This window comes from Phragmites australis, chromosome 1, assembly GCF_958298935.1.
Source record: "Phragmites australis chromosome 1, lpPhrAust1.1, whole genome shotgun sequence".
Taxonomy (NCBI): domain Eukaryota; kingdom Viridiplantae; phylum Streptophyta; class Magnoliopsida; order Poales; family Poaceae; genus Phragmites; species Phragmites australis.
In genome coordinates this window covers 16,223,582-16,245,709 of record NC_084921.1, presented here as the reverse complement: position 1 = coordinate 16,245,709, position 22,128 = coordinate 16,223,582, and the positions used below count along the sequence as shown (strand labels likewise).

At 43.0% G+C, this 22,128-nt stretch overlaps 2 protein-coding genes across 3 annotated transcripts; one reads left to right on the top strand and one right to left on the bottom strand.

Annotated features, from left to right (window-relative positions):
- The first annotated feature begins 1,247 nt into the window (after positions 1-1,247).
- On the top strand, positions 1,248-7,118 carry LOC133911358 (suppressor of mec-8 and unc-52 protein homolog 1). The gene is made up of 15 exons (XM_062353572.1): positions 1,248-1,366; positions 1,703-2,066; positions 2,162-2,210; positions 2,471-2,554; positions 2,661-2,764; positions 3,514-3,600; positions 3,677-3,730; positions 3,840-3,935; positions 4,504-4,631; positions 5,461-5,587; positions 5,678-5,737; positions 5,818-5,925; positions 6,380-6,480; positions 6,582-6,633; positions 6,770-7,118. The coding sequence occupies exons 1-15, from the start codon at positions 1,326-1,328 to the stop codon at positions 6,866-6,868; spliced, it is 1,554 nt and encodes a 517-aa protein (XP_062209556.1). The 5' UTR covers positions 1,248-1,325; the 3' UTR covers positions 6,869-7,118.
- A 5,786-nt stretch (positions 7,119-12,904) lies between these two features.
- On the bottom strand, positions 12,905-16,682 carry LOC133911346 (uncharacterized). Of its 2 annotated transcripts, none has more exons than XM_062353553.1 (7): positions 16,500-16,682; positions 16,297-16,371; positions 16,146-16,203; positions 15,550-15,605; positions 14,182-14,244; positions 13,672-13,737; positions 12,905-13,550 (listed from the first exon to the last, which is right to left on the bottom strand). In XM_062353553.1, the coding sequence occupies exons 1-7, from the start codon at positions 16,584-16,586 to the stop codon at positions 13,293-13,295; spliced, it is 663 nt and encodes a 220-aa protein (XP_062209537.1). In that variant the 5' UTR covers positions 16,587-16,682; the 3' UTR covers positions 12,905-13,292. The 2 variants fall into 2 exon arrangements, with proteins under 2 accessions (XP_062209537.1, XP_062209546.1); XM_062353562.1 differs by having other exon boundaries at positions 12,905-13,529; positions 16,500-16,680.
- Between the last annotated feature and the right edge of the window lie 5,446 nt (positions 16,683-22,128).

Genomic DNA, 22,128 nt, shown 5'->3' with positions numbered 1-22,128 from the left:
TATTAAGTAACTCGACAACATGATATCTTGTCCCTTGCGATAGAAAAGAATAAGGTCTTTTGTTCCATTAAGGTAACTTAGAACCTCCTTTTACTTTGTTCAAATGCCTCTTAGTAGGCTAAGAACTATATCTTACCAAACAACTTACTATAAAAATAATATCAGACATGATATTATTTGTAAGGTACAAGAGTGCCCCAATAGCACTCAAGTATGGAGTATGTGGCCCTAATACATCTTTATTCTCTTGTTTCGGTTAGATGGACTACTTATTTGCTGCAAATGACCTAACAACCATAGGTATACCCGTCGGATGAGCTTTAGCGAGGGAGAATCTCTTTAAAAGTTTCTTTGTATAGGTTGTTTGGTGCCTTAAGGAAGATTCTCTATCCTTAAACCGAGATAAAATTTGGTTTCACGCCCCCAAATCTTTCGTCTCAAATTCCATGATCTAGCTTCAGTAATATCTTTCATGGAGTCGATTATGTTCAATTCATCAACATATATCGATATGATACAAAATCTATTCAATAATTTAGTAACAAACACACAAGAACAAATATCATTGTTTTTTTTTAAAATACTAATACAATTCGTAGACGCACGCACACTCACGCAACCACACGCATGTACTTACACAATGCCTATTGAATACTGGATATGCAGATCTTAAAGATTAACGAAGTAACCATACACGTCTCGTTATTGATGGGTATATCACCTACCATGAAATTTTTTTTTGCCTTAGTGAGACACACAAAGTGCAAATTTATGATTTGATCCTTAATGGACAGAGATACAATCACCTCTACTAACCCTCCAAGCCAAGGCTTGATCCTCGACAAATATCATTGTTGACATATCTCTTCTCTTGGACTCAATCGGTGAATTCATATAGCGGCCTTTGCATCTTGATGTTATATGTGTTGCGATCTATATCATTGATTTACATGCTATCGATAAAGAAGCCTGCTTCGGCGTTAATGTCCAGCCCAGTGTGTTTTGAGCCTTGGTTCGAGCCAATCAAACAAGTTTAGGGACGCAGATGTGCAATGCGAGAGTGCATGTGACAACTTGGCGGTCCCGTGGAAAGACGGATATTCACAGATCTCAAAGGAAAAAAGAAGATGGATATTCATAGGATGATGGGCCTGGAGAACTAACATTCACATGGCCCAGGCGGTCGTGAGGCGTTGGCCCATCGGGCTCGGGCTTTAACCAACACCCTCACCTCCCCTTCCCTTCTCCACCTCCACCTTCTCTCCTCTTCTTCTCCGGCTGCCGCTCCCGACTTCACCTGGTTCCGCCGCCCGCAGAAGCCGAAGATGGCGTCGTCGGCGTCCACCCTCGAGATCGAGGCCCGCGAGTACGTGCACACCCCTCTTTCACCTGTACTAACCAGCGCCTCCTTGCACTACCGAAACTACGAAAGAAGCAACCCAAGAAATCCCTAAACCCTACTAGGGTCCTGACGCATGATTCTTGAATCCTTCCGTCCTCGCATGAATCTTTTGTGTGTTAATCAGGCTTCCCGACTGCTAGCTTACAGCGAGGCAAGAAATCGAACAAGCTGTGAATTCCACACGAATCTATCCATTAGCACTGCTCTGAGTAGCAGTACCAGTAGTTGCTTACGGTAGCGAAAGAAATTGCACAAGGTTTATATTTTGTATTTTTTTTTCTCGCGAACCCATGGACGCAGCGTGGTGAAGATAGTGCTGCAGTTCTGCAAGGAGAACTCGCTACAGCAGACGTTCCAGACGCTGCAGAACGAGTGCCAGGTCTCGCTTAACACCGTTGACAGCATCGACACCTTCATTGCCGACATCAATGCTGGGCGCTGGGATGCTGTGCTGCCCCAGGTCGCGCAGCTCAAGTTGCCACGCAAGAAGCTCGAGGACCTCTACGAGCAAATTGTGTTGGAGATGGCCGAGCTCCGTGAGCTCGACACGGCCCGTGCCATCCTTCGTCAGACGCAGGCAATGGGCATCATGAAGCAGGAGCAACCGGAGCGCTACCTCCGCCTTGAGCACCTCCTTGTCCGCACATACTTTGACCCCAATGAGGTTGGCGACTTTCTCTTGCTGTCTTGTTCTTCGTGTGTTCCTTCTCCCTGAGCTGTCTTAATTTTGAAAATACCGGTATGCCACTCCGCCAACAGGCCTACCAAGAATCCACCAAGGAGAAGCGGCGGGCGCTGATTGCTCAAGGTTGGTTTGCTGATTGCCTTACTTGTCAGATGATGGATTATTATTTATTTAGAGTTTAGAGCACACATTCATAATGTACCACAGTTCTTTCAACACTTATAAATAAATTTCTGGTTCTGAATGTTAAAGAAGGCTGATTAGTATGTACATGACTTCAAGAAGCTGGTCCTACTTTCTCGGTTTCTCCAATATTAGCTGTCCTGGAAATTCTATTCTCTGTAATCCTAATTCTTGACTATCATCTGTTGTGCCAATTTCAGCTATTGCGTCTGAAGTCTCAGTAGTCCCGCCATCTCGGCTTATGGCATTGATTGGTCAGGCTTTGAAATGGCAACAGCACCAAGGTACTCTCTCTGCCCCCACACTATTAATTGGCTGCTACCATAATGATATCCCGTCAAAACTGTTATGAAATCGTCCTGACCTCCACATCTTTTTCCTATGGCATAGGACTGTTGCCTGCTGGCACACAGTTTGATTTATTCAGAGGAACTGCTGCAATGAAGCAAGATGAAGAAGAGACGTACCCTACTACTTTATCTCATCAAATCAAGGTGATTTTGCTTCTGTTATTATAGTTGAGGTTTTCCCTCTTACATTGCCTCCTTTTACTTGATAGTAAGGAGTAACGAACATGAACTTCAGAAAAAAGAAAAGTTAAGTTGCCGAGTTACTACCTCCGGTCATAAATACTTGTCGCTTTTGACTTTTTATGGTTTTTGACGTGCAACTTTGACCATGATTTTCTATTAGAATACAGTTATAATATCTAATAAAAATATAATGTTATGAAAGAAGTTTTCAAGACAAATCTACAAGTCTGATTTTTTTGTTTCCAAACTAAATATTTTGGAAGCTCTTGACTGTCAAACTTTTAAAAGTTTGACCGGATCTTGGTCAAAGTGACAAGTATTTATGACTGAAGGGAGTATCTAGCAGCTTCAAAAGAGTAAAGGGATAACCTTGATAACAAAAGAATACTGACAATATTAATAGCGATTGTTATGTTAGCTTAATGGGTTGGCTTTAACTTGTGATGATAGCTACACATTTTGAACTAAGGTTATCATAAAATGGAATAAGAAAAGTAATTCAAGTGAATACTGAACATCTGATGTATTCTTGCTTGTGATTTATTATTCTTGAAGAAGATGAATCAGTCTCAGTATAGATGTAGTTTGAGGTTCTATTATCTTCACTTGCATGCTGAAAGAAGGTATAAAAACCATATGAATGTGGCAAGGGAGTCACTCTTATCAGACTTTTGTTTACTACTGATTATAACCTTGCATTGTTCTCGCAGTTTGGGAAGAAAACTCATCCTGAATGTGCTCGATTTTCACCTGATGGTCAGTACCTTGTTTCATGCTCAGTGGATGGAATCATTGAAGTAAGTTGCTTTCTAGTCTGTCTTTGTATGTCAGCTCCTCTGATGTAGCTTGGCTTAAGTTCACTAAAATTTTCAGGTCTGGGATTATATTAGTGGGAAGCTTAAAAAGGATCTTCAATATCAAGCCGATGTAAGGCCTTTTAAGTTTTGTAGCTTCATGGGACTTAAATATGACCGTTGCATTTAATCAGATATGGATAAGGATGCTAATTTTTTTGCATACTGGATAAACACTTCAGGAAAGCTTTATGATGCATGACGATGCTGTGTTGTGTGTTGATTTTAGTAGAGATTCTGAAATGCTGGCATCTGGATCACAGGATGGAAAAATTAAGGTGCCCTTGCTACCCGCTCCTTTATTTTCTTTCAATTCAGGAGAAATATTGTCCCTCACCAATCTGCATTGCATTTTAAATATTATTTGCTTAGGTCATATTATAAAATAACTTATGTACTGCTTCTTGCAAGTTTATATTTGTTGCTCAGAAATTTCCTTGCGAGTTTGATTTTCAGATTCTTTACAAAATTTGCTATATGTCAGTCTTCTTTTTTATTTTTGTAGTTCTTATCGACTAAGGTAGTGGTGTATATATTGTCATTGAATTGGTAGAGTGTAGTATCGTTTAATACAGTCTTACATAAATGACACTTGTTTAACAAAATTTTCTCACAATTACATGCTGTGATCATATATGAGTGTCTGACTCCAATGATCTGCTAAAACCACATTAGTTGGTCAATATCTGACCAACATAATTAATTGGTAAAAGTGCATTATTGGTCAACATCTGACCACAATCATCTGCTCTAATGTTTGCCTAGTTCCTTGGTTCTTGTATGCAATTCAATCATTATGAATAACTTCATCTTTATATTAATCTGCTCCCTTTCATACATTTCCAGGTTTGGCGTATACGAACTGGCCAGTGCTTGCGACGCCTTGAGCGTGCACATGCGAAAGGTGTTACAAGTGTTACATTCTCACGTGATGGAACCCAGATATTGAGTACATCCTTTGATACTACCGCGAGGTTTCATATAACCATAAACTACCAGCCTAAATTTACTGTTGAAATATCCTTCTTCATATTTACTATTTTTCATTCTCTTGAAAAAGAACGGTTCACGGTAATATTTGCAAGTTTGAGCAAGTTTCATGTTCTTTCCCCGTTCTTCTGTTGAGGGCATGTATCTTGGTTCAGTGCTGCAGTGGTCCTACTCATTGCTGCAATTCTGATATGGGCCCTTCCTTCTGAGCCCTTTTAAGATAATCCAATTAAGCTAATTCATAGGTTGGGCACTTTTAAAAAAAAAAATAAAATTGAACTGCATATTTAAATTGTGAGCCCATTGATATAAGGTAGACTAAATTTAGAAAATAAAAAGTCTGCTGATTAAAATTGTTAACGGTTGATGGCAACGATTTTTTCCTTACCTGAACTTGGAAAATGGAAGCAAGCCTGTTTTTGTCAAATTAAATCTTCAGAACCGAATTTTAAATTGTGCTTTTGAAAGTTCTGTTTGCAGCCTTCATCTCCATCTGTGTTAATAAGTTTGCTTTCCTATTATTCAAACTTAAACAAAAATATATATTTGAACTTTGGCATAATTAATTCGAAAGGATCTCCCTAAGTTTGTTTGAACTAAGAGTGGTCAAACAACCAGGTACTTTTCAAGCATTGGAAATACGAGCGTTTATCTGCACAGAATTGTGTTTGTTTCCGCATTGTCCGGCAGACTGCTTTTTTTTAGATCTCCTTTTCTTTTGGATTGAGTTCAGAATTTCAGTTTCACACATTCCAGTTCCATACAGTTTTATTTCCTAAAAAAAAGAGGCTTATCCCCCCTTCATTTTCGCAGAGTACATGGCCTGAAGTCTGGAAAGATGTTAAAAGAATTCCGAGGTCATAATTCCTATGTGAATTATGCCATCTTTACTACTGATGGTAGCCGTGTTATTACAGCTTCCAGTGATTGTACTGTTAAGGTGTCTCCACATCTCATATATACAGTTCAACTTAAAATTGTTCAACAATTCACAGCTGTTTGCTTATTCATTTATTGTTTCTCACTGTAGGTCTGGGATACAAAAACAACAGATTGCTTGCATACTTTCAAGCCACCACCTCCTTTGAGGGTACTGTCCAAGTTTGAGTCTTAAACTTTGTATAGCCTTTAGTAATGCTTGTTTACCCATATGTGTTCTTCTATTTCCAGAGAGGAGATGCATCTGTTAACTCTGTCCATTTATTTCCCAAAAATACTGATCACATTGTTGTCTGCAATAAGACTTCATCAATATACATCATGACTTTACAAGGACAGGTACTGTGAATACACATCATATCCTATTGTTTTATTTGGTTTATCTTTTTCTGCCTGCAAAATGGATGGCTCTTGGAAGTATAATTTACTTTCAGGCCTTAGTTTATGGGTCTGCAATTCCTTCACTATGTTTGTTGCATGATCTTATGCGTTATTGTTAGCTTTGCTTGTAGTGGTATATAAAATAACGTATAGTCCACTGCCCCCCTCTTTTCAGAAAACCCATTTTCTCATAGTAATAACATCCTCTGTTTATCTGATGGTCCACCACTTAACTTTTTTAAAGGGAAATAGTAGGGGAGAACCCTACTGAAATTTAAATTAAGTAAACTGTACAAGTTTTGTTTTAATTTTTAACAAAAGACTAAAAGAACAAAAGCAACACAGGGACGTATCAGCCATTTGACTATTGTTTCTAGTGCATGGATATCATTGACTTGAAAATTTGTTTCAGGTTGTAAAGAGTTTCTCATCAGGTAAACGGGACGGAGGAGATTTTGTTGCAGCTTCAGTTTCCCCAAAAGGAGAATGGATATATTGTGTCGGAGAAGACATGTGAGGATATCACTATAAACTTCTTTTATTTTCTAATGTTTTGATTTATGCTTGTTATATTGGTTTATAATGGCATCTAAACGAGGGTTATTGTTTTGCAGGAACATGTATTGCTTTAGCTACCAGTCTGGTAAGCTGGAGCATCTAATGAAGGTTTGTACAAGATCTCAAGTGAAAGTTTCTCTCGTTTCAGCTCGAATTTTTTAATCCTTTACATTCCTGATTACGATGTATCATGTTATCCAAATGATAACTAGCACCTTGACAAACTGTACCCTGGATTTCGCAGGTCCACGACAAGGATGTCATAGGCATTACGCACCATCCTCACAGGAACTTGGTAGCCACCTATGCCGAAGATTGTACGATGAAGATATGGAAGCCTTGATTTTTTTAATCTATTTTTTGTATTGATCCTTTAATTTTATGGAACATGCTTATGCAGCTCTGTTTGAAATGCTAACTAAATAGGCTGTATTTGGTTTTGTAATTTAGAAAACTGGGAGGTGCTTAATAGTTAATTATCATCTCCTTGGTGCTTATGCCTTATTAGAGCCCTGTGTGTTACCATTGTATCGTACACTAGTTTTAGGAACCTTTGAATGGTGGAAAAACAAATCTGATTATGATTCCTTTCATTATGCTCCAAATTTAAATTCTTTGGCTAGAACACTGGATGCCGATTGCGTCCACTGGCATAAAGCAGTTGAGAAACTGTGTAATGTAATTGATCAAGCTCAAACAACTGAACACAAATAGTTTACAGTTCAGAGGGTGTTTATTTCATGAAGTTCACACGAGAACTGATCTTGGCAGTTTCAGAACAGACTAAAAGTAAGATATGCCATTGCAAAGCATTTGTTTACAGTATAGCAGTATATCGTCCGTTCTTTGCTCGGGGTTAGTTGAATGATACGACGGTTACACAACAATAAACATTTTTAAACTATTTTGAGTTCCATAAAAATATGTTTTTTTAGGAAAGAACGTATTTTCATGAAAATGTGTATATGATCTCACATAGGCCTCGGGGCGAGGTCGGAACCGGGTGCAGTAAGAACGCATCTAACCTGAAACCTGAATCAGGAACCTCGATCTGGTCTTGAAACACTTAACGGGTGAAAAATCGTCCTCAGCCCCGAACCTGACGGGGACTTGAAACCCGACGGAACCGCGTGGGTGGGAGCAGTGGCAGTGGGCGCGGCCATCGAGCGTAGACGGCGGCGTGAGTGGCGTAGTCGGCGGTGGGAGTGGCGCGTGCATTGCAGCGGGAGGCCGTGAGTTGCAAAACTAGCGCACTGCGGCAGTGTGGACTGGGCTCGGCCACTGGGGCTTGGTTGGCGAGCTGGGCTAGGGTAATTTTTCGGACGCTCACGAGCGAATACCTACCCCTGCCTTGAACCCGACTCGGGCCCCAACTCGCGACCCCTGCGGGGCAAACTTTGCCCCCATCCCCACCGGGTGTAAAACCCGTGGGGATCTGGCCCGCCTCATTGCCAGCCTTAGATCCTATTTGTTTCCTATTTCTGGTTCTGTTTCTATTGTTGTCAGAAGCTAGAACAAATGGGGTTCTAGAGAAGTGGTTTCTGAAGAAACCAGAAGTTTGCTTCTGAGAAAAATAAACTAAAGCTGATAAGCTCTCTGAAAGACGTTTTTTCTGAAAGCTATGTCCTGAAAAGCTAAAAATTTATTATAAAAGCCAACAACCTATTTCCAAAAGTAGTTTTTTAGACAAACCAAAAACACAGCTTTTCAGAAAAACTCAAAAGCAGAAGCACAAACAAACACACCTTTAGTCTCACAAGCTTTCACCATGTGAAGGAAATGTGTCCAACAAAAGCATCTCCTAAACATAGATCTAGTGGCAACCATTCGTATTGAGCTTGGTTGTAGCCACAGGGATGACCTTGCAACTGCAAATACGACATTTGGAGTCCATTTTAGTATAAAGAATGATTTCATTGCTCAACTCCTATTTTCAATTTACACCGGATTTGGCATTGTTTACACAGGATTCAGACAAGCCAAAACCACAGCTTTTTAGAAAAGCCTAAAAGCAAAATCCCAAACAAATAGAACCTTAGTTTCACAAGCTTCCACCATGTGAAGGAAAAGTGTCCAACAAAAGCATCTCCTAAACATAGATCTAATGGCAACCACTCATATTGAGCTTGGTTGTGTCTCTAGGGATGACGTTGCAATTGTAAATACGGCATTTGGAGTCCATTTTAGCATAAAAAAGGATTTCATTACTCAACTCCTATTTCCAGTTTACATCGGATATGGCATTGTACACAGCTAGGGGTGAAAACGGATAAGATAGTATCCAGAAAGTTCATTTTTTAAAATTTGGATTTATCAGATATCATCAAATTGGATTCAAATTCGGATACAAATTTGGAATAACATTTTGTATTGGATTCGAATAATTGACCGAATTCTAATTTGTATATCCGAACTTTAGCCCAGTCCATCCATCCCGATCTGTTTTCTCCTGGGGCCATAAGCTGCTCCCGCCCATGTGTGGCTTGAGTTGCTCGACTGATGGAGAGGCTTGTGCGGCTTCCAGCAACCTTCACATCCCAAATCCAAGAACACGCCAGCTATCGTCTAGGAGGAGTAATCGGCTCTCCAACAGAAGGGGAGACTTGTTACCTAAATTAGTTGGTTAGATAAGATTGGTATAGTGCCCGTGCTAATGCTATGGTTTTCAAATTTTACCGACACCTATTATATTTCGACCTAACGCAACTTGAATACTTAATAATTAGAAGAGCAATGCGTAATGTGCCTGCAAGAAAAACAAGATATGCATTAAATTATTTAAAATAACCCACCCCATTAGCAAGTATCCACCAATGATTGAACATCCCAATGAAGGGTGAACCCAGTCTTCTTGTGACATATTCCTCCGATGCGACATACTCTGTACTTGGCTTATATCCATACAATCGCAAAACCATCAGGTTCAAGTAGTACTACTTGACAAACCAATGCAAGGGGTGCAGGTCCGATTGACTCTACAGCTTTGCTTTGACTTGCCACCCTGACCGTGAGGGCAATCCTATTCTGATTAGTGTGCTACCATATCAATTTCATCCGAGGCATTTTATGATAAATTTGTTTCGCTTGGCCACACTGTTAAAACAAGTGGACATACAGGGGAAGCAGGGATGAATCCTAAAAGCATGCGATGCTTTCATGTGCAGTTACATTCCTGATACCCTCATCATCAAATATGGCTAAAAAATGTAAAAATAAATCTGGAGAGTTTTAGAAACATACAAGCTCTATGAACACAACAGAGTATGCTATAGACCTCCATGAGCAGCTATATAGATTTGCATACTCATAAGAAGGGATGACGCTGGTACTAAAATCAAAGATCAGTTACCTCATAATACATTTTCATTACCAAGACAATGGTAAAAGCAAAACGGCGACACATTTTGAAATGAAGCCTACAACCAGTTACCTACCTGACACAACACTTGTCCACAATGATCAAAAACAAAATTACACAACACCTTTCATGTTCAAGCTTGAAACGACAAAAAACTGAGAAATCGCTATCTAAAACTACATAGGTGACATCAGGTCTGATCTTCAGAAATTAACAATAGCAATCTTCAGTTGAGCGTCAGCATTGACATGTACATTTACTTATGTCCCCAGTAGTAAACTACATCACTCCATCATCCCAAAAAAGTAAGCCTTGGAATAGTAACACATATTGTTATCGTTGTGTTGGAGCAAAAAGGCAATGCAGGTTATGATCCACTCAAACGAAATGATACATCTAAAATCCAATGCAAATTTACAACCTACAAATATTGTAGCATGCAATTCACATGAGTAGCTTCATCTCAAGGCACCCATTACAATGACGGAGGCACAACAAACGACAAAGGATGTTGTTTCCTTGTTTTGTCAGCACTTCACATCGAAATCGAACTATTGCCAAAAGGAGAGGACAATTAATCATAAATTGCAAATGGCAATACAGTAACATAATAATTATTATTTTTAAACATGGAAAGAACTATAATGTAAATGTCAAATATGCTGAAATGGTTCAAACGAAATGGATAAGTTAATCCACACTTTCATTTAACGTTCATTATGCATATTCACAAGTTTATACTCATAATCAAATTATTAGTAACTTATAAGACAGAAAAAGTGACAATAAAAAATGATCCAAATAAAGAAAGGCGAAACATTATATGGACTTCTACTCATAGTGCTACACTGCAGGATATGCCGTTTCCTGCACACCACAAGTACAACAACTATATTCAGAGATACATAACCATGGTAACTACAAACTTAACAAAAAGGGATCATGTTTTACATGGTTAACATATTTGTATCAGGTAGAACAAAACTCCAACACCATACAAAAGAAGCCTTTTCATTGAAGGATGATCTGAATTTTTTGCATGGTGAACTTAGCATAATGAAAGAGGAACAACTAAAAAATGATAGTGAATGAAAAAAAAAATGCCAAATTGTAGTGGGTAGAATCAAGTTTGAGCACAATATGACAAATTCATAAAAGAGAAAATTGCATTGCAAGTCCTTCAACTTGGCACGTTGTAGCACTTGGACCCTCAAACTTGCGTTTTACTTTTGCAAGTCTTCAACTTGGCACCATTTGCACAGACCGATATTTCCTCTGTTACGTAACAGAAGAGGCTGAGGTGGACTCTGACTTGGAGGACTTATTTCACCGTGAAAATTTTGGAGGGTATGATATGTCTTGTGTAGTACACAGCACAATGTAAAATAATAGTGCAAAAATCAATATGAATTAAGGTAATCACATTGCTTCACTTAGCACTAAATATAAAGTGTTCACAGAGGTAGTTTCAGACTGCAAATAACACAAGGTCTCAGTCTTGAACTAGCTACATGCTAGCAATAACAAGAGTTCACATACTATAGTGGCTAAAGAACTACCTGTATGAAAAGGGTCAACCAAACCTTCCAATGTCTTTGTTTAGCATGAGGTTTTTGTTACCACTTTCCAAAATGTATACCTAAAACACTTAAAGCACGAGGAGCAAAAACACCTAAAGTTTGCTAGCTAGGAAGTGGTACATGTCAGCGGGCGTACAATACCCGTGCAGTATGTCAAAAGAGAAGGAGGACGGGGGCGGCGCGGCCCGGTTTAGTTTTGCAGGGTTTTTTTTTGACGGTTTTCTTTGGTTTTAGTTTTGCAGGGTTTCACCTTTTTTTTTTTGACTATTTTCTAGACAGTGTGGGGGTGGGGGGGAGGTGGGGGTGACGTAAGAAGAAACTCTTGTTTTATATTAGTAGAGATCGAGATTCGTTAACATCGGTTTGTTAGTGATTTGCAAATATGGTAAAGACATTATATGTCTATATTTGATCTGTTTTCACATCTATACACAGTTATATCTCCTAGAGCAACTGGTCACGCATACACCGTAAATTAAACTAAAGAAAGAAAAAACATGTAGCCATTACTGGAATTTCTTGGTATTTGGCAATGCTTTCTTTGTGTAAATCTTGAGTGCTCAGTTGTTTTATTTCCTTCCATCCCCATCTGAATCACAGAAAAGGTGTCCCTGGTGTTAGTTGTCCGATCTCCATCTGACTAGCCTGTCGCCTTATCTGCATTGAAACAGCTTCAAATAGAAGTAAATATAATCCAATGGAAGAATAGTAAACCAAATGTTTCATTTCGAACTGATGATGTTTGAACATCCACGAGAATGTGGAGTGGAAAGTTACTTGAAATCTCGTGCCTACATAAAGAGGTGTAAATGTAATACGCTTGCTCATGTTAAAATGTTGCAACAGCTATTGTTTTATTAGTTTCTTGTAGTTTTTTCAAAACAATCCAACCTTTTATCTACCTATTTCATCTAGTAAAGAAAAGATAAGCAGAGAGAGAGAGTTGGGCGACGGTCAGGAGCCAGGGAAGAGGCAGTGCAGGGGAGGGAACAACAACACCAGCTGAGCTCTCAACAGCACTTCTTTTTGCCTTAAACCTCTCACAACTCCCTTTCTCAAGCAAACAAACAAACATCTAGTAGTGAAAGAAAGGAAAATTGTTGATGACTCCATCCCATGCTCTGACTCATCCCTGGCTCCAACCCTACTCTCTTTACCTGTCTGTGTTGCCAATGCTAATGGTAATGCCATCATCACCAAGCACTGGAGATCTATATATACACGCTAGATTGACTTGCCGATTCAGTGCAGTACTGTACTCCAGCCGCCGTCGTCCATCAGTACAACCCTGCAACTGGAGTGGAGTACGCAAATGCTGGACTGCTTCGTCAGTACAACGCGTACTGCACACACCAAACCCTCTGAAATCTGCTAGTACGTACCGCAGCAGGCGATGTCGTACATCTTCCTGATTGTGAAAGAACCCAGAAGAGACGGGAAATCGCACTTCAAGCTTGAGGCTGACAAATTGATCCACACATTCTGTCATGGTACATGTTCATATCTGGTTGATGCAGCAACCAACCAATGGGTCAGCTAAACCTATCTCCAATCCTCTAGCAATCCATGGGAAACATCGGCTGATCAGATAAATGCAAGTGCTTGCTACAGAGTTTTACAAACTAGTGGTACCGACGTACCGTTATCATTACTACTGTCTTGGGCTTCGACAGTACATACAGGGAAAATTCAGCGGAGGCTTTTGATGCATATGGACTGCAAGAGAAGTCTATTTTGCCTCTTGTCAAGCAAACCCCGCAGGCTGCTGCTCCAATGCATATCTTCTGGTAAGCTTGTGGCATCCATACCTGAATTCTGAAACACCATTGTCAATCTTCATCATCACCACTTTCATCGTCGTCATAAGCCACCAGAGAGCCCAGCGTGCCCTTACTGTCATCTGGTGGCTTTTGGTCTGCGTCATGCCCATTTGAAGACTGCTTCTTGGGAGCAGGCTTAACATCCGGGTCAACCTTCGGTTTCTTGGCTTGCGGCTTCACAGAAATTATTACATTTTTCAGGAGTGCAGGCTGGTTCCTCTTCATAGGTGGCTTAGGCCTGCTCTCCTGAGGAGGGGCAGTTAACAACTGCCAGGGAAAGGAGCATAACGTGTAGTATGTATATGCACTTTATGTTAATCTCGTCTTAAAACTATGACAAAATCACAAGAAACATAAATCCACTTTGCTTTTGTAAATTGTAACATACCTCAGGTCTAGAGACTGTAGGAATCTCTACTTCAAGAACAATATTGGACTGGGCAGCTACAGCCTCCTGAAAGGAAAAACACTTATTAGGCCAGTCATGTGACCTGTGTATGGTAGATGAGAACAGAGTCGCGATTGGAGCAAAGCTGTCTTCCAGTATATAAATGATTGCTGAAATTTACTATAAGATAAACTATGGAGCATCCAAAAGCTCCACAATCTGCTGCTCTATGCTACTGCATTTAGATGATACATATCACGTAACAAAAGTTCTATGTTTCTGTCTTGTCCTTTTTAATGACTAATCAATGAATCTGATGCAGGCATCCACAGGTAAGTGCATTACAGCCGGGCAAATGTTACAACTCAGATTGCTGTGCTCAAGATAGAGAAAAGCTTTCATGTTTGATTGCAATTCGATTTGGCAGATCAGAAAACTGGCAGCATTGAAAACAAGAGGTTCATTTGAAGACATAGAGCAATACATATTAATTGTCGGTATGTTACTCACATGGAAACTGCGGAGTTCTTCTTCTTCTTCATTGGCCACCTGCTGTTCATATTCCCTCCTTGACTGCAGCGAAGTAGCATGAAACAAGGAACTAAGATGTTGCAAAAAAACATGGACTAAAAGATACAGCACGTACTTAAAAAGCCATATGTTTTATGTCTGTAACTCTTATATAGCAAATACAAGTACTACTGACTAGGAAGATCATAATTAACTAATCAAGCTATTCAAGAACTAGACTTCAGATTATTTTTCTACTCTTTAGAATTTCAATACAATAATGGTAAACACCAGGGATAGATTATTTTCACGATTCACAGACAAGAAACAATGATCGTCTTCAAGAGGAAAATAAAAGCACATGATTTATGGTATTTTTGGTTCCCCTTAAAATACTCACCCAAAATTCTTTTCAAGATAACTAATATAGTTCGTGTTTTTGAAAAAGTTAATCAAAATTGTAAATAATATTGTTTCCCTTTTCTTATAATGTTTGGCATAGTTACTCAAAGAAGGGAACTTCTAAACTGTTCTAATGAGGCACATTAATATCTACCAGATTATGTGTGGTTCATATGATGTTTACGATTAACAAACATTTAGCTGCGATTGTAGCAAACAGCTAAGAATAAATTATTATGGGTGACGCAGTTTTAAGTATTATCTCACGAAGAAAGGTCAAATCTTAGGGTGGTTGGTTGGGAAGCCTCTCCTAATACAGCATATGCCTTGGGCTACTACTATCAAGTGTAGCAATCGTCTTATTACATGCTTGGGATACTGAATGAAAGATGCTGTCAGGGGTAAAGGGTCCGACATGATACTTAATCAAAGTGGTTCTGCAGCAGCTGAAGTAGTCGGTTTTCCTTTTCCTAAACTATAGCGCTACAATCTGGTTTTAGACTTTTAGTTCTATTGGGGCCTATGATGACTGTATTTTGTTAAACTTTGGTACGCCTGCAGGTTTGAAACGCTTCTGAGTTGGAGCCTTTTAGTTTTTATCTCTCATAAAGGAAAGGGGAATAGAATGACTGAGAGAAGGTCAGAATACTAATATGTAAACAAAGCCTTAATATCTTATGAATGAACAAATGGAACAAGTTTCTCATTATTTGTGCACAGTTCACAAAGTACACAACGGATCCAACCAGGCAGCCACACCAATGTTTGTGCTTGTAGGTTGTAACACGGGTTGAGGGGGAAGAGCCCTTAAGCAGGTGTGCACATAAAAATACATCAGTGAGCATGTGACAAATAAAATCCTGTTGCCGTTGCTATACATACGGACAGCTATATGCATCTTCATTTTTGGGCTTGAACCGTGATTTTCAATGCTATCTAGCATTCTAGATTACATTAAATGCTTACCAATGCTAATTTTTCGAGAAACTCGGTCTCATCCTCATCCAAGGCTTTTGGAGGTCCTGAATAGAAAAGAAAACAATAAGATCAGAGTGAGAGAAAATTTTAATGAAGTCAAACTCCAGAGTTCCATATCCTGTGATCTAGTCAAATCAACCCAGAAACAGCAATAGCAAGGAAAAATAGATAGCAGGCTAGAAAGCTTATTCAGCAAAACCGAATCTTGCTTTTCAGTTAATCCTCACTAGAACAAGGACAGATTCCTCTGTTACTTGTCTCATTGAAAATAACAGTACGGCAAGCAATACATTTTTTCTGTTGCAAAGAGGTAAGGAAAACAATTGATGGCTGTAATACTATTACTACCCACACGCTTCAGTGATCAGTAAGAACTTTGGCCTGTATGCGTGCTTCAGCCGCAACTCAATCTTGCAGCTAGCATGACTAGATCTCTTGTGTAATTGTCCAGGCTCATCATGGCTACATCCTTTCGAGCAGTACTAACAAAAAGCTACACCTAAACCCAAATTACAGCAATTTTGCCTACATTTCACCAACATAAAACATTAAGATAGTACGGGATAGAAGGGAGGCAAGCATACTGTGCTTGAACCGCTCGTTGAACTCTGCGTCCTTCTTCTCCTTGTTCTCCTGTAGGATCTGCACAGGGCAGAAAGAAATCGACGTGTCTAATGGATTTAAGGCAAACCGAAGCAAATGCACGAAGCAGCCTGGGTAGAGCGGTGACCTCACCTGAAAGAGAGGCTTGTCGCGCTGCGCGGTGCCGTCCTCTACCCGCTCCCCTCGCGTCCGCTTCACCTCATCGAGCTGCCGGAATTTCCCACCCAACAAATTTCAGCGAATTTTTCTTTTTATGTTTCCCAGCACGATTGAGCATGCTAGGGCAGGCAGCAAGCGAGCGAGAAATCGAAAGGGGGAAGTGGTCGGGGGCTTGCCTGGTCCTCGGAGATGAAGTTGACGAGGCGGATGGTCGCCGGTGGCGCCGCCGCCTTGGTGCTCGGCGTCGTGTCCTGCCCGGCCATTGCTCCGCCGCTTCGTTCTTCTCCACACGCAGCCGCGTTCTACTTGTACGGTGTCCTTAGGTCGCTCTCCTCCGCTACCCGAAATAAAATCGAACGGCCTGATATGGTCTCCGAGCTTAGGTTCGGAACTCCACGCGTCGTCTTAGCCGTTGGATTAAGATAGAAGGTATAGGATATATTTCTTAATCCACATCAGCTATTGGCCCGTTTGGGACAGCTTATGCACAGCTTCTAGCAGGAAGAAAAAAAAGCTAGCTAACCCCAAAAACTCACCATTTACTAGAAGCAAAAGTAGCCAGCGACCTGCAGATAGAAAAGACCCACCAGTTATGTGGACAGATAAGTTTCGAACGGTCCTAACTAAAAAATACGATGACTCAATCAATCCTGATGAGTTTATGTAAATCTACACCACTATGGTGTATGCCACAGGGGCCACGGGAAAGTTATGACCAACTATTTCCCGACCACCTTGACCAGTTCAGTTCGGTCCTGACTTATGAACCTTCCCCGCGAGTTGGTTCAAGCCTAGGAGGATCTATGCAAGCAATTTGTCACCAACTTACAGGGGCCCTATGCGAGACCCGGGGTTGAGGACGACCTGTACCAGGTCAGGTAGCGATAAGGTGAGTCATTACGAGACTTCATCTGATGCTTCACCGAGTACCGAAACACCATTCTAAGGATCACATGTGAATCCGTGGTCATCGCCTTCAAGAGAGGGGTCAGAGACCAAAAGATGGTCAAGAAGCTGGCCACTAAGATAATCCAAAGAACTACAAAGCTCTTTGAGCTCGCTGATAAGTGCGCACAGGCCGCCGGGGCTTGATAGCATCATATTGACACCAGGTCACAACCAACCTTTGACCAACCCTCCCCGATGTCATGGTGGTTGAGCAAGAGGAAGTACAAACGCAAGGAAGGATCGTCCGATGTCATGGTGGTTGAGCAAACCGGCCAACCGTGCTAACGCTTTGAGAAAAAGGAGGGAAAAAAGAGTCGTGGCTACTGCCCGATCCACCACACCGATGCCTACGACCTGACCGAGTGTAAGGTTGTGTGGGACATCATCGACAAGGAACTTGAGGAGCGTAAATCCAGGCCCGACGAGGATGGTCAGGATGGAGCCGACCCCAACCAGTCGGCACTGGGGTACTAGCAAGCTGATCACATGGTCTACCACATCTTTGGCACTGCCGCAACATACTCCTCGAACACGGATACAAGTCGGCAGGAGATATGGGCGACCACGCTGGACCCAAGCCCATGTCTAAAGTGGTCAGAAGTGCCCCTTACCTTCAGTCAGGCCGACCACCTCACGAGTGACAAGCGACCTGGTCGCTACCCTATTGTGGTCGAACCCATCGTGCAGAATATCAAATTGGGTCACGTGCTGGTCGACGGAGGGCTCTCCATCAACCTCATCTTCGCCGATGCATTAGACACCCTACAAATCCCAAGGAGTGCGTTGAAACCGTCTCCCCTTCTTTGGAATTACACTAGGATCATTGGCTAAGCCCTGGGGGGTCGAACTGCCCATCACTTTCGGCTCACTGAGTAACATCAGGACCGAAAAAGTCATGTTTGATGTAGCGGACTTCGAGACCGCCTATAACGTGATCCTGGGGAAACCGGCAATGGCTCAGTTCATGTTTGTCGCCCACTATTCATACCAAGTGATCAAGATCCCTAGTCCGACTGGGGCCATCACCATCTTTGGCAATACAAAGACAGCTTTGCACTGCAACAAGAGGAGCCTTGACATGGTCGAGCTGACTCCCAGGTTGGAGCCGAAGAATGCTATGCCTAGTGATCGCTTGGTGAAGGTCCACGTCACCACCAGCCAAGATGAGCGGCTCAAGGCAGTACGCCTCGACGACTCCGACCCAACTAGGACGATCCAGATAGGGGCCAGCCTGGCCTCCAAATAGGAACTCGCGCTCATCACCTTCCTCCGGGAAAACATGGATGTCTTTTCATGGAATCCGTCTGATATGCCTAGAGTCCCCAAGGACGTGATCGAGCATAAGTTGTCAATACGACCTGACACGTGATGAGTCAAGCAAAAAGTGTGTCGGTTCATAGCTGACCAAAAGAAAGCACTTCATGAGGAGATCGATAAGCTCCTAGAAGTAGGCTTCATCCAAGAAATACAGTACCCAGAGTGGCTAGCTAACCCAATCATGGTCCAAAAATATAATGGTAAGTGGAGGATGTGCATCAATTTCACCAACCTCAACAAGACATGCTCAAAAGATCTCTTCCTGCCAGGATTGACCAGCTTGTCGACTCAACTATCGATAGCGATCTCCTAAGCTTCTTGGATGCGTGTTCGAGGTACCACCAGATTAGCATGTATAGGGAAGATGAGAAGAAGACTGCTTTTGTAACACCCTTCTATGTCTTTTGCTACGTAAAAATACCGTTTGGTTTAAAAAGCGCATGTGCCACTTACCAGTGTTGTATCAGCTCATTCTTTGACCACAGCTCGGTAGAAACATCAAGGCATACATGGATGATGTGGTCGTGAAGAGTAGAACCAATGAAGATCTGGTCGCGGACATCCAGGAAATGTTTGATAACCTTTGGAAGTACATCATGAAGCTGAACCCAGAGAAGTGCACATTTGAAATCCCATTAGGAAAGTTGCTCGGATTCCTCATTTCTGGTTGAAGAATAGAGGCAAATCCTGACAAGATCAGAGCCATCGACCAGATGAAGTCCTCGACCAGGCTAAAAGAAGTATAGAAACTAACAGGATGTGTGGCAGCATTGAGCAGGTTCATCTCAAGCCTGGGAGAGAGGGGGTTGCCGCTCTTCAAGCTTGACCACTTTTGATGGACACCAGGAGTAGAAACGACCCTCCAAGATCTAAAAATGTACTTCTCCTCCCCTCTTGTACTGACCGCACCTCGACCAGATGAGGAGCTCTTGCTCTATGTTGCAGCAACTCATAGGTCGTGAGCGTGGTACTGGTTGTCAAGCGAGAAGGTCTTCAATGATCAGTGTACTACACTAGTGAGGTCCTACACGACACGAAAGCTCGGTACCCTAGGCTCAGAAGCTATTATACGCCATTCTTATGGCTTCTCGCAAGCTTAGACATTACTTACAGGCCTACAAAATCAAGATAATCTCCTTGCTCCCGATCAGAGAAATTCTCCACAATAAGGATGCGGTAGGAAGAACGGCAAAGTGGACAGTATAGCTCGGGGAGTTTGATCTCCGATTCGTCCCCCGAACGGCTATCAAGTCCCAGGCGCTAGTCAATTTTGTGGCTGAGTCGTCATATTTTGAACCCGAGCATGTACAACGACTATAGGCAGATGAGCACTAGACCATGCACTTCGATGGGTCGTTCACGCTGAAGGGAGCAGGGATTGGAGTACTCCTGACCTCACCAACTGGCGACATCCTCAAATACGTAGTCTAATTATATTTTGTAGCCACTAACAATATCGCTGAATACGAGGACCTCTTGTCTGGATTGCGGGCAACCTCCGCACTTGGGATTAAATGCCTGTTAGTGATAGATGACTCGCTATTGGTTGTTAACCAAGTGCATAAGGAGTTTCAGTGCTCTGATCCAACAATGGAGGCATACCTCGCTGAAGTGAGGAGACTGGAGCGATGTTTTTTCAGTTTTGAAGTTAGACACATCCCTCGCAAGGACAACTTCCTAGTCAAAGAGCTGGACTGTATAGCTTCTTCTTGTGAACCTGTCCCGGTCTGAGTCTTTGAAGAAAGACTCACACGACCATCCACCGTGGTCTCGAGCCAAGGTGAAGGGGATGCTCCGCATAGAAACGGAGCACCAGAGGCAACGACATTGGAAGCAACGCCTTCTTCGGTGCCATCAACCTCAAGTGGCCATTATGTGGTCGTCCTGCTAGATTTGGGTATGACCTAGATGGATCAGGTCTCGGACTACCTTCAGAACGAGCAACCCCTGACGATGATGTTTCAGCAGAAAAGGTCTCGTGGCAAGCCTGTAGATGCACCCTGGTAGAGGGACGCCTTTACCGGGGGAGCAACGGCCTTTTTCTGAAATATATCATTTAAGAAGAGGGGAGCACAGTGCTCTCTGATATCTATGGAGGCATATGTGGTAGCCACGCTACGTACCGTACTCTGGTTGGAAAAATGTTCCAGCAAGGATTTTATTGGCCCACTGCCCTTTAGGATGCTTACGAGCTGGTGAAACAGTGCGAGTCATGTCAGTGCTGTCGGTGATACGGGAACCGGGGCCAAGACAGCACAGTGCCACATGGTGCCATCCCTCGGGGACCATCTCCCCGAGGGCCCGAGAAAAGCCAGACCCGGGAGGGGGTGCTCGGGGCCAAGAACAGTTGATCCCCGAGTACCTAGAGTTCCCTGAGGACCCGAGAAGAGCCAAGTCCGGGAGGGGGTGCTCGGGGTCAAGAACAGTTGGTCCCCGAGTACCCAGAGTTCCTCGAGGACCCGAGAAGAGCCAAGTCCAGGAGGGGGGGTGCTCGGGGCCAAGAACAGTTGGTCCCCGAGTACCCAGAGTTCCCCGAGTACCTAGAGTACCACTGCGTCGAGCTCGGGGGCTGTGACAAGCCCGCGGAAGGATATCCTGCATCATCACCTTCAGATTCGTCCGCTCTTCGAGGACGGTATCAAGCTCCTCCTCGGCTTTCTTCAGCTGGGCTTCGAGACTGCTGCTGTCGGTGGTGATGGCAGGGACGTCCTTCGAGGCCTGTACCTCCTCAAGTTGGGCAACCACCTCGTGCCAGGACTGCTCCAGTCGCTCGGCCTGGGCCTTGACGGCCTGCTCTCAGGCAGTTAGGTTGGCCTCCTGGTTGGCGACATGCTCCTCCTAGGTGGGAGCGCCAACACCGCCAGATCAGCATCCGTCTCACGCAGTTCGACCTACTCCTCCCGATGGAGAAGGGTGTCCGCGCTCAAGGTCGTCAGCTTGCGGCGGAGGTCCGTCTATGCAGACTGCACGGTTTCCTCCCGCTTGCCAATTGCCCCCTCCCGTGTGGCAACCTGCTGCTCGCACCGGGCAAGTTGCTCCTCGCAAGCGGCCAACTTGCTGGCACGCTTCCTCGACGCTTGGTCGCGCTCCGTCGTGAGCCGTCCCAGGCGGTCGGCTTTCTCTTGTGAGGCGACGGCCTCATCACGCGCCTCCTCCAGTGCCTCCTGCTCCATGGCCAACTCCTGCATGGACCTTTCATAGGCCGAGCGAGCCGTGGCCACGCGGGTGTCCAGCAACTTGCGGTCCTCCTCCAGCCGGCCCCTTTCATTGACTAGGGAGTTCAAACGCCTCATTCCTCCGCGCAATATGCTAGGCGCATCTCCCTCAATCCGCGCGGTTGCCAGGCGCGCCTCCCGCCTCATCATCACTTTCCTCGAAAGTCGAAAGGGCATGCGCCCTTTCGGTTTCCTCCTTGGGCTATACCAAGAGCCTGGGCCAAAAAACTGCAAGGCCCGCAAAGATTTTGGCACCTGGTGACAGAAAGCCACGTAGCACCAATGCTGTGTTCGGCCTCGAAGAAATAGGGCCCCATCCGCAATC

Bases quoted from the DNA above. Each gene is read 5' to 3' on its own strand.
- LOC133911346 (XM_062353553.1), bottom strand. From the start codon at position 16,586: ATGGCCGGGCAGGACACGACGCCGAGCACCAAGGCGGCGGCGCCACCG. The intron at 14,245-15,549 runs GTAAGCATTTAA...ACTTCGCTGCAG, and splicing joins TTCTCGAAAAATTAGCATTG to TCAAGGAGGGAATATGAACA. The intron at 13,738-14,181 runs GTGAGTAACATA...TTTTCCTTTCAG, and splicing joins AAGAACTCCGCAGTTTCCAT to GAGGCTGTAGCTGCCCAGTC.
- LOC133911358 (XM_062353572.1), top strand. From the start codon at position 1,326: ATGGCGTCGTCGGCGTCCACCCTCGAGATCGAGGCCCGCGA. The intron at 2,067-2,161 runs GTTGGCGACTTT...CTCCGCCAACAG, and splicing joins CATACTTTGACCCCAATGAG to GCCTACCAAGAATCCACCAA. The intron at 5,738-5,817 runs GTACTGTCCAAG...TTCTATTTCCAG, and splicing joins AGCCACCACCTCCTTTGAGG to AGAGGAGATGCATCTGTTAA.